The following is an 11,916-nucleotide window of genomic DNA, read 5'->3' on the forward strand; positions in this document are numbered from 1 at the left end:
CAAAAGTAAATACCAACGTGCTCATTTAGGTGAGTCAATAAAAAATAACGTGTTTGCTTACTAATTTGGAAGCCAACAACATAACAATGTGCAACTAACTAATGATATATGTGGAAACAGCTTTAGACCAGCTGTTTTATTTAGAGTTCATTTAATATTCTTACAGCAAAAGATCTGTAATTCAGTTGTGATAAAATGCGAGTTAGTATTAATAATGTAAAGTAATTGAAAAAAAAAAATAGAAACAAGTAGATTTGGATGTAAGTAGGTAGAACTGCCAACATGATTCTTCATAAAAAAATTACCGATTATAAAACTATCTATAATTTGAATGCATGATATTAAGATTAGTTGTTTATAAAAAAAAAACAAAAAACAAAAGATTATTTGTTTATTATCTTTTGGACGCAATTTCTGATTAATAAATGAAATCAAAATGTGCCTAGTAGTCGAATAGATTTAACATGTTGTCCTTAGTCAAACCAGTAATGCTGCTTAATTTATTTGAATAGGAATTTAAACGACTTTTTAGGGTCCAATACAAAAAGTTACAATCTCTGAAACGTTCTTTGTTTTGCTTATAAAAGACTTTCTAATCTTCGTTACTAAGATTCTCTTACAATCTTCGTTACCATTTTTTTGCTATAGGTAAACCAACCAAAACCTAAATCACTCGTTCTATCTTGCTTTTTCTCTTCTCGAGACATAATCAACCCAAAAAAACATGAAGAGAGACCGGTCCGATTACGAAGAATCCATCACAGATTTAGACATAGTAAAAAGTCTCATGATGTTATCTCAGAGTTTCGTGGTCAAGCAAATCGAGGTAAAGCAATCAACCCGAACCAGAACCAATGATAACCAATTCGAGTGCAAAACCTGTAATCGAAAATTTGATTCGTTCCAAGCTCTAGGAGGTCACAGAGCCAGCCACAAGAAACCTAAGCTGAGTATTGACCAAGAACAAGTTAAGCATCGTAACAATGAGAATGCTGCGCATAAGTGTTCGACTTGCGGTCAAATGTTTGGGACAGGTCAAGCTTTAGGAGGTCACATGAGAAAGCACAGGGAGAGCATGAGAACCGAACAACCGGTCGACTCGTCTACGGTTTATCCGGTTTTGAACCGATGTAATAGCAGCAAGTGCTTGGATTTGAATCTAACTCCATTGGAGAATGACCTTGTATATGCGTTTGGGAAGAATTTGGCTGATTTGAAGTTTGTAAATTAGTTTTTCTTTGTGCATATCACTTAGGATTTGTAATTTAGTTGTAATTTCTCTTGTCAAACATTACTTTCATTCTTTTATATGTCATCTATGTATACACAAATTCATTAAACAAATTATTATGATTCCAGCAATGAGTACTAAAGTCTGAACAGAGAGTTATAAAGAATATGTAGAAAACACCATAGCACATAGATTCTCTCCTTTGATGGCGCCGTGGACACGTTTTTTACTAACCACAACATGCTGATTTCTGAGTAGCTTGAGATGTCCCTGCTGCACCTTGGTCTGATTGGTTGATTGTGATTGTATGTGGCTATAAAATGATATGAAAATCGACAACGTTAATACTCCAGGACTTATCATATGATTACTAAAGCTCTCGACTCATTACTCTATTGCTCCACTTAATGACAGTAAAAATAAATTTTAAAGCTCAACGAACCTCAGCTCTGGCATCGGTATCTGCAAGTCTTTGCTTGATGTCTTTACCAATTGAAAAGAAAACTTCCTCAACGTTTAAGTTAGTCTTGGCACTCTGCAAGATCAAACTCATCAAAGTTAGCTAAACTGAAAAGAGTTGGGACATTTTCCTGTATATGTTGACGGGTAACAACGTACAGTCTCGAAAAACTTGATTCCGTATTCATCTGCAAGAGCTTGGCCTTTAGATGTTGGCACAGCCTGGGAAACCAAACACATCAGTGTATCAGCCAAACACAATCATGTACAAGTTAGTAGGAAGACGCAAGGGAAGAGGGTAAGAGAGAGAGAGAGAGAGAGACTCGTTTGCTTTCATCCATATCAGCCTTGTTCCCCACTAGAATCTTGTTGACATTGTCAGAGGCGTGCTGCTCAATGTTACGGATCCAGTTCCTGATATCTGGAAACAATGGATAGAAAAGAACAAATAAGTTTTGATTATAAAATAATAAATGGTGAAGAGATGGAAGAGATTGTTAGTTGCACAAGGACTAAAATGAATCAATCAAATTGTAAGTAGTTACTGTTGAAAGATGATTCATCGGTAACATCATACACAAGCAAAATGCCCATAGCTCCACGGTAGTATGCTGCAATGAGAAGAAACCGCATAGGTGAGTATTACAGGTTCCCACCATAGTGAGGAAGGAAAGAGAATGCATATAATATAGTAAGAGGAATCAAAGAGAAACCAGTTGTGATAGTCCGGAACCGCTCCTGTCCCGCAGTGTCCCAGATTTGCAGCTTAATTCTCTTACCATCCAGCTCAATAGTCCGTATCTTGAAATCAATTCTATCAACAACAAAATTTCAACTAGAGTGGGAAACAGACAACTACATAACAGCATCATGTAATGAAGAGATCATAACCCAATGGTTGTAATGAAACTGGTGGTAAAGGAGCCGTCGGAGAAACGTAAGAGGAGGCAACTCTTACCAACACCTGGTACATTCACGAAACGTGTACATGAAAGAGAGAGAGAGATATGGGAAGATAATTCAGAAAACTTTAGCGTGATCCATAAACTGGAACATAGTGAAATAGCCACAGCCATCAACACAAAGAACATTCGATCAATTTGCTCAAGGACTGGGTTACACGAACAAAGTTAAGATTATTCTAAGCCATTTGTCCCAAAAACATCCAATGAGAGTTCGTTACTGATAGAGTTTAGTATTGATTTCTTCACAAACTCTCAACAATACTCAATCCGAAACACACACAAATGATCTACTGAATGAAAAGGAAACAAATTAAACTCTGAATCCGAATTGTTGAGAAACTTTCGGCTTAAAAAAATCTCCTCAATACTCTCGTCTCGATGACTCTTTCTCCAAAATTTCATCTCACATACTAACCTATCCACTGTTGCTATTCGTTTTGAGATTCTCAAGCATAACAGAAAACTAGGTAGAGTCTCAATATCTCTATCAGAAATCAAAGTCTAAGCCGATGAAATTCAAATCTGAGCGACTGAGGAGATGTTACTAGATCACATTAGGCCTAATTTCTAAAATGGAAGATCAAAAAACTCAAATCACTGACGTCTCTCGATCCTTCAAACAAGGACAAATCACGAGTATCGATCAACAGGATATGAAATCGATTTTGAATAAGATGCAGTATTACGATCGGGGATAAAGAAACGTACCGCTGTCTCCGATCAAGAGAAGTTTTATGAGGTAATCGTAATCAGCCCGAGCTCTAGCAGGAGGAGCAGCCATCGCGAGCCGATTACTGGTATGCAAAACAATCAACGTTACAAAGACACTACGCAAAAGAGTGAGAGAGAGCAATTCAAATCGCGAAGGAGACGTACCAGATCTGATCGGAGAAGATGAATCGTCTGCACTGAGATAGAGATTAACCGGACGGCCGTTGAATTATTTCTGATCGGATTTTCGAACGAAGAAGATTCTGAATATATTTTTTTGGCTCTTTTTGAGAGGAGAGGGAATAGATCTCCACCGTTGGATAGAGATCTGTGTTGGTCTTCGGTTATTTTTCGGTTTGGTTTGATTGTGATGATACCAAATTATCAAATACGTTAATGGGTTTTCAACAGCAGGCCTTGGGCCTACTCGTCCTTCACTAACTACCCAGTCCCCGTGTTCTGCTGTCCCAAATTTAATTCATTCTAGACCCTTGCTTCCTCACACGCTTGCTGGACTTGGGTGACAATTGATTCTTGCGTATCAACGTATAGAACCTCGTTGCGGTTCTTCCAAATGGTCCAAAGAATCCATGGAATCGCTCTCCTCTGTGCCACCACAGTTGAGTCTTCTTACATTAATTTAGGATAACCCGATAACCAATTTACCAGACTATTACCAGACATTTGCAGTGCAGAAAACCTTCAATTATCCATCCATCTTTTGCAACAGAGAATTAAAAGCACATCTTTAATCGATTATGCTCCGACCATGCATAGCTTGCATTGTGTATCCAAATTCATCCCACGAATATTTAATCTTTCAACCACAACCACAGCACCAGAGGCTGCTCTCCACAGAAAACTTGTAGTATATAGGTTTCAAGAACACGATCACAATAACACGAACTCGAATGTAAGATCACACAAATAAGAACTCTTCTTATTAATCTCTTAAGGAAACTATCTCAAAACCTCAAACTCACAAACTCATCAAGGTATGCTACACATTAGCATCTCCTTATATAACTCTCTAATTATCCTAAACTCATTAGGATTAACACAACTACATATTTTCTAATCTCTTATAGATAAACACAACATAATTAGGAAACTTGTAACTCAAGTATTATTCAAGCTTATCCAATGTTCTCCCTCTTAAGCTTGAAACCACTTTGTGACAACTCTTGCACTCCAATGAAATCTCTCATTTCTTTAAACTTGATTCTTCCTAACGCCTTAGTTAGAATGTCCGCCTTTTGCTCACTTCCACGTACATGTTCAACTTCTATCAACTCCCTCTCAACACATTCACGTATGAAGTGATATCTTGAATGTATGTGTTTGCTTCTTCCATGAAAGACCGAGTTCTTCGTCAAAGCAATTGCAGATTGATTGTCGATTCTAATGGTGACTTTTGATCTTGAACATCCGGTGACTTCACTCAACACATCACACAACCAGATTGCTTGTCTAGCAGCTTTCGTACCTGCCATGAACTCTGCCTCGCAACTAGACAAAGCAACAATGTCTTGCTTTTGTGAACACCACGTAATAGGACTCTTTCCTAGATAGAAGATTTGCCCGGTTGTGCTCCTCCCGTCGTCTGGATCCATATTATAGCTGTTGTCACTATAACCAACCAACCTTGGTATCTTGCTTGACGATCTCTCGAATACTAAGTCGAGATTTGTACTTCCTTGCAAATATCTCAAACATTGCTTCAGCGCAACACCATGAGACTCTCTTGGACTGCATATAACAACTAAGTACTCCTACTGAGAAGGATAGATCAGGTCTCGTGTGCAATAAATATCTCAAACAGACGATATTTCTTCTACAACTTGTAGCATCAATCTCTTTCTCTTCCTCAGCTTTCGACAGGTTCAGTCCGAGTTCCATTGGAGCTTGGACTAGATTACACTTGGACAAACAAGCATCTTCAAGAATCTTCATCGCATAACGCATTTGATTCAAATTAATCCCATAGTCATGCTGACACACTTCTATACCAAGGTAATATGTGAGCTTCCCTAGATCACTCATGTCGAACTTACTTGCCATATTCTTCTTGAACTCATCGATAAGCTTCTTGTCTGTTCCGGTTACAAACAAATCATCAACGTATACTGCCACCACAAGAAGCTCTCCTTTAACCACCTTTCGATAGACTGATGGATCCTTGGAACACTTAACACACTCGAGTTCCATGAGTATTTGATTGAGCTTCTTGTTCCACGCCCTCGGTGCTTGTCTCAAACCATATAGAGCTTTATTGAATTTGTATACCTTATTCTCACTTCCCTTGATCTCGAACCCCTCTGGTTGTGATACATACACGACTTCTTTGAGTTCTCCGTGTAAGAATGCTGTTTTGATGTCTAGATGATGAACCTCTCATCCATTGATTGCAGCTAAGTTGATCAACAACCGTATGGTCTCAAGCCGTGCAATGGCGCGAAAACTTCATCAAAATCAATCCCATGTTGTTGCACATACCTTTTGGCTACCAATCTTGCTTTGAATTTGTTGATAGTCCCATCTGAATTTCTCTTTATCTTGAATACCCATTTAAGATCAGTCGGTTTTGCTCCATAAGGAAGGTCGACTAGATCCCACGTTTTATTCTTTACGATAGACTCAATCTCCTCTTCACAAGCCCTTGTCCATTGTTTTAAGTTCTTTGCTTCGCCAAAGTTTCTAGGCTCGTTGTTGAGAAAAAATAATACCTCTTCACCTAGTTCTTCGGCCAGTAAGATGCAGTCATCAAGGTATTTAGGCTGCGTTGTTTGTCTCTCTGATCTTCTCAATGGCTTAGACTGATTTTCTTTTTCATTAATGTTCTGTTTCGATACAGAGTTGATACTTTCGACATCATGTGTTTCTTCTCCTCTTGCAATGATGTTGCTTGCGCTGAAAGTTGTTTCTTCATCTTCTTCTACACCATTATTTCCAAATTCACCAAGCGTGACCACAAAGCTTCGATCATTATGTGTCTCTGTACCTTCTCTTTTTCATGCATGCAAAGGTCTATAGCCTTTGCCACATTCCATGAACTCTTTGTTAGCATAGTACCTCCCCTTATAGATCCTCGCAATCAGACTCTTCGGTTCATTAAGCAACGTCCACACTTATTTGGCTAAGAACACTTGATTTTAATCATCTATATCCCGAAAGCCTAGACCACCATTTTCCTTAGATATGCAGAGTTTCTCCCAAGATATCCAATGAATCTTTCTCTTCTCGTCGCATTCATCCCACCAGAAACTAGCCATGGCACTCATAACGTTCTGACGGTGATGTTTTTTTTAACCGGAATTAAGACATCGCATAGATAGGAAGGGCAATCCTTTCATTACTCCACCTCATGCACTCTTAACTCTAGAGTTCTAAACGGATGTGTGACCGAAAAGGTAAATGCACTTTGGCAATATAGATAACCAAATCAATTCTTATAAGCTTTTTCATATACCACAAATCGGGATTCCTTGTGGCAGTTGGCTTGGGATCCTTTAACCTTATTCATTTTTGAGATTAGCGGTCTCCAAGCGTGTGGTGGTTGTCGCTCCTTCCTCGGTTTCACCTTTGTCAGTTTCTTATTTGTTCCTCCTTGGTGTTAGTTGCAGAGAGTAGCTGTTTTTTGGTGTGGGTTGCTGCTTCAGTTCTGTAAAAAGATTTGGTTTCATTCCCCTTGTTGGTTAGTTTTAAGTTGATATTATGTGGCTACTCTAACCTCAGTACTTGTAGTATTAAAGTGAATATCCTTATCTATTCCTTCTTTTTGTCAGGGGTTATTTATTTTGCAAGCGTATTTGTAGCTTAGGTTCTTCGGGTTGGTCTTGGTTTTGTGGTTTCGTAGTCTTCTTCGTTGTATGTTGATGGATGGTGCTTATATTGCGTTGAGTTGATGGATTTAGTTTCAGTAGTTTCCCGGCTCTCGGGTTTGTCTCTTCGTCCTTTGGGGCTTGGTCTCCGGAGAATTGTACTATGTCGGCTATAGATTTCCATCATTGTATTCCACCATTGTATGTGACCTTGTATTCTTGTTTGTTATCAATGAAATTCAATGTTAAAAACAATGGGCACACGCCGGAGTATATCTATGGGAACTACTTCGAGAGGTTGCCGGTTAAGCTATTAAGTCATGGTGTAGATATGGTGAAGAAAGAGGTTAAAGAGGAAGAGGTGGAGAATTTTGGTCTGCGGGAATTGATCGATGGGGGAGATGTTGCTCGTGGCAGGGTTCTTCATAGGAACATCAATATCAGTTCCTCGAGGTTGTTTTTTTATGTCTGCTTTTGATTTTTGATCATTCTATGTTATGTTACTTTATGTGGATTCTGTAAAAGTCTTAGGATAGTCTATTGCTAGGTCATGCATAGATGATGAGTTCAGTGAGAAATATAACAATGGCTCATATGTTTTGGATGATTGTTTGTTGTTAGCTTGGTAATGATGGACCCAAGCTCTGTTAGGTAACTGCCATTAATGCTTGACCAGATTATATGTGTTGACTTATAAGTTCTTGAGTGCTATGTCGACAAACCTTAATGTCTGTGTTGTATATAAATCTTCATGATGTGCATATATATAAACAGCACATAATGAAAGTTCAAAGACAATAAACGTTAGACTTGCAGTATGATAAACTACTCTTATGGTATTTATAATGCTAGGTTTTACTCTTTCTTTTTCATATGGTGTTCATAACCATTTTCTTACAAGTACCTGCTAGATTGTACTCTTGTTTCGACTTTGGTTCCAACTGTACTATGATCATTTTATGTTTACATATCATAAATATATTTTAATCAGTCATCGTATTTACATGGTTCATGTGAATTGGCATGGCCTAAATTCTTCGGAGCAGCGTAGCAGTGAGAGAGGTCACATTCCTCGTGCAGATTTCAGATTTGTGGACAACAAAACATAACCCGTTGGTGGACTTACTGGTTCTCTTCCGTCCTATTTAAACCAGTAAATCCATGGCTGAATCTGTTTTCTTTATAAAAAAATCACCTGACGTTGTCCCTAATCCAAATTTACAATACATGTTGATGAAATGTGCAAAGATTGTAGGTTATGATCTTTGATCCCAGAAGCTTTGAACTTTTCTCTTGTCTGTTTATTATATGTTGTTGGCTTCATAAATCACTCATTTTACAGTACTTCAGATGTATTGAAACCTCAGTTTCAGATTAATAATATGGTGAAAAAGTGGGAACTATAAAAAGATGTTAATGACACGAATAAGGGCCCGACCCTCTAATATAAAACCCATCAAAATAGTAGTTATCAAGATAGATCCCTGATCCATTGCTTAAAAGGGGCCAAGTGCCATGTAAGATCTCATCCGTTGATTAAATTATCTGATCTACGCCACATCATCAATCCGCGAGAAGCAACATAGCCAATAAGAGACACCACAAGTATCTATATAATAAATCTTGTTCCTCCATTTTTTTTTACCGGCGCATCTTTTAACATTGTCCCACTCTAAAATCACAATTTCTATCTCTCTATAATCGATAATGGCTCCCAAGGCGACGGAGAAGAAACCGGCAGAGAAGAAGCCAGCCGAGAAATCCCCGGCGGAGAAGCATCCAAAGGCCGAGAAGAAGATCTCGAAGGAAGGCGGAAGCGAGAAGAAGAAGAAGAAGTCGAAGAAGAGCATCGAGACATACAAGATCTACATCTTCAAGGTCCTCAAGCAGGTTCACCCCGATATCAGAATCTCGGGAAAAGCGATGAGGATCATGAACAGTTTCATCAACGACATCTTCGAGAAACTCGCCCAGGAATCTTAGAAGCTCGCTAGATACAACAAGAAGCCGACGATTACGTCTCGGGAGATCCAGACTGCGGTAAGACTTGTGTTGCCTGGAGAGCTCGCGAAGCACGCCATTTCTGAAGGGACGAAGGCGGTTACCAAATTCACAAGAAATTAGAGTTATTTTTTCTTTGTCTTGATTCTGGGTTGAATAGGGTTAACGGGTTTTCTTCTTGAAATGATTTTCGATTGTTGATATGTTTGAAATTTGAATGAACAGCTTTTCGAGTTACTTTTTAGTTTTAAGCTTTGTCTCATCGAACAATTTGAATTTAGGTTGCTTGTCATGAAAACATGATTTGCTTCTCCATCTGGAGTTGCTGAAATGTTTGGAACAAATCAGGTAAGCCCCGTGCTTTTCTAATCTAAACCGTGTTATTAATTTAGTGACCACGTTGATCACTGATGTTGGTGGTAAACACATGGCATGCTAAGTATCACCATGTCGAAACTATGGATTAATGCACATGTATAGTTCTGATTCGCTCTAATTAGGCGGCCATTTTTCTGGTCTAATCGTGTTAGTAATTTAATGACCATTAGACATTAATCTCAACAAACGGAAGAGACAAATTTGTGACAGAGACCAGCGGTTTAGTTACAATTAAGTGAAAACTTGATGAGGAAGATAGAGAAGGGTAGGAAGCAGTCACATGTGCCGTTTGTTCTTGTTCTTTCTGAGTTTTCTCTTCATTTATTCCTCAACTGTTACTTTCTTATCTTCAACCATATATCTTATTCTGGTCACCCGGCCTTTGATTCTGATTGACTTCATCCACTTTGTTTATGAATTTCACCAATTTCTTTCTTCAAATATTCAATTTTCCTTAGCAACCAATGATTCTCCCTTTTTCTCCATATCCTCTAAAGTGTCTATGTACAGTTTCTTTAGAAGATCGAGAGTTTTTAGTAAGTGTTTATCTATCATCAACCTCTCGTATTTCTCTTTCAAAATCTCGTGTTCAGCTAATGGACCATTTTTCGACGATTTGTGCTTCTTATTGAAAACATTACCCTCTAAGACATTTTATGACTTCCTCATTTCATCTGAAGTCATATTGCACTTGTGACAACCATTCTTGTGTGTCAAAGACATCTATGCCCCCTAACTAATATAAATTGAACCAGCTCTCTAATAAGTGAAATCAAACCGAAGCAAACCCACTACAAAATGCCATACCCTAATCCTGTCTAAAAGAATAAAAGAACAATTCTCTTCTATTACTCTTCGAACCAACCCCTTGAGCAGCGATGTTTAAAAACCCTAGATTCTCCGAAATTGTCTGATCTTCTAAATCCTTCTAATCGATTCTCTGGAGCACATCGACTTCTGCTTCCTCCATAAACAAACTGACTTTCTCATTTCGTCTAATCACCAAATTTAAACCACGCTCCGACCTACTTTGATTTCAAGACATGTGAGGTTAGTTTTTCACTACTATACCATATTCGTCCAGATTATGGGGTTTTAACCTGTTTATCCAAGTTTAGATTTTACAAGATTTGCTTTTGTTTTGTTAGTTTCTTAGTGTCGTTGTAGATTTTAAAACCCAGATCTGCGAAGTTTTATTTTGTATGTGGACAGGTGGTGTGTGGATAGTTGGCGCTTGAATGGGTTGTGTGTGGACAGCTGAAGTTTGGACGGATGATGTGTGGACAAGTGATGTGTGGACGGAGACGTCATGGTATTGCCAGCGTGGACAGGATCTCTGAGTACTAATGGGGTGGCTTCTAGTGATGTCTTGCTTGGCGAAGTTGGTGAAGGTGAACCATCCACAACCAATCAACCAATAATAACATTGCAGTTGTTGCAATAATGAGAGCTATATCATGGTTATATTGGAAGCTTCTCTGATCTATAAATCGGCCTACGGAGATTCTTTTGTTGTCCTCCATGTAACATATTTATGTTCTCCCATTTTCGACTTTAGAGTATGGATTGTTATTTTGTAGTTGCATAGCAACATAACACCAAACATCAGTCCAATCTATTATGCATTTTGCGTTCTCGTTTATTGAATTATCCTTAACATCCACAAATTCCACTCCAAACCACAACCTTCTCCAAACTGGCATATTCTATCCACAAAGAAGATTCCTCTTCCCAACGAACACAAATAATTTAATTCACGTCATTGTCAAAACCAACGCTCACCAAATTTCAAATCTAACCGCATGATCTAAACACTACAAGAAAACAGGGGGATTCTGATGGCCGAAATCGTCGGAAATTCGTCGGAATAGACCGATTCCGACGAATTTCTGACGAACCCGTCCGTCGGTATCGTTTCGTCGGAAAAAAAAAATTCGTCGGAATTTCGTCAGAACTTCCGACGACTTTCTGACGAATACCGAGAAACGTCATTCTAACGAACTTCCGACGATATTACGATGCGGATACACGAGACCAGAGTTCATCGGAAAAACTACGTACCGACGGAGAACGTTCCTCGGACACTTCCGACGTAGAGTGTTCCTCGGTGCATTCCGACGAACCTCGTTCGTCGGAATTTACCGACGGACAGTGGTCGTCGGAATATACCGACGACCGTTGTCCGTCGGTAACGTATATTCCGACGACCACTGTCCGTCGGTATATACCCATTTTTTTCAAATTAATTTTTCATTTTTATATATTTTTTGATATTAATAAATTTAAAAAATCAGAAATTTAAAACTAATAATATTATAAAATTTAAATTCATAAAAACCGAAATAGGAAA

At 38.5% G+C, this 11,916-nt stretch overlaps 3 protein-coding genes and 1 pseudogene across 3 annotated transcripts; 3 read left to right on the top strand and 1 right to left on the bottom strand.

The window, feature by feature from the left end:
- The first annotated feature begins 646 nt into the window (after nt 1–646).
- LOC106407256 (zinc finger protein ZAT18-like) lies at nt 647–1,490 on the top strand. The gene has a single exon (XM_013848090.3). It carries the CDS (start codon nt 725–727, stop codon nt 1,229–1,231), a length of 507 nt encoding a protein of 168 aa, XP_013703544.2. The 5' UTR covers nt 647–724; the 3' UTR covers nt 1,232–1,490.
- On the bottom strand, nt 1,332–3,680 carry LOC106402646 (ras-related protein RABE1a-like). The gene is made up of 9 exons (XM_013843420.3): nt 3,532–3,680; nt 3,364–3,449; nt 2,582–2,654; nt 2,404–2,504; nt 2,236–2,301; nt 2,014–2,111; nt 1,850–1,912; nt 1,674–1,766; nt 1,332–1,544 (listed from the first exon to the last, which is right to left on the bottom strand). Exons 2-9 carry the CDS (start codon nt 3,434–3,436, stop codon nt 1,461–1,463), a joined length of 651 nt encoding a protein of 216 aa, XP_013698874.1. The 5' UTR covers nt 3,437–3,449; nt 3,532–3,680; the 3' UTR covers nt 1,332–1,460.
- Nucleotides 3,681–7,312: 3,632 nt separating this feature from the next.
- LOC125588988 lies at nt 7,313–7,995 on the top strand. The gene has a single exon (XM_048761052.1). The coding sequence runs from the start codon at nt 7,351–7,353 to the stop codon at nt 7,663–7,665; it is 315 nt and encodes a 104-aa protein (XP_048617009.1). The 5' UTR covers nt 7,313–7,350; the 3' UTR covers nt 7,666–7,995.
- A 720-nt stretch (nt 7,996–8,715) lies between these two features.
- Nucleotides 8,716–11,372, top strand: LOC106403873 (annotated as a pseudogene).
- The last annotated feature ends 544 nt before the right edge of the window (nt 11,373–11,916 follow it).

Source organism: Brassica napus, chromosome C6 (genome assembly GCF_020379485.1).
Source record: "Brassica napus cultivar Da-Ae chromosome C6, Da-Ae, whole genome shotgun sequence".
Lineage (NCBI taxonomy): Eukaryota > Viridiplantae > Streptophyta > Magnoliopsida > Brassicales > Brassicaceae > Brassica > Brassica napus.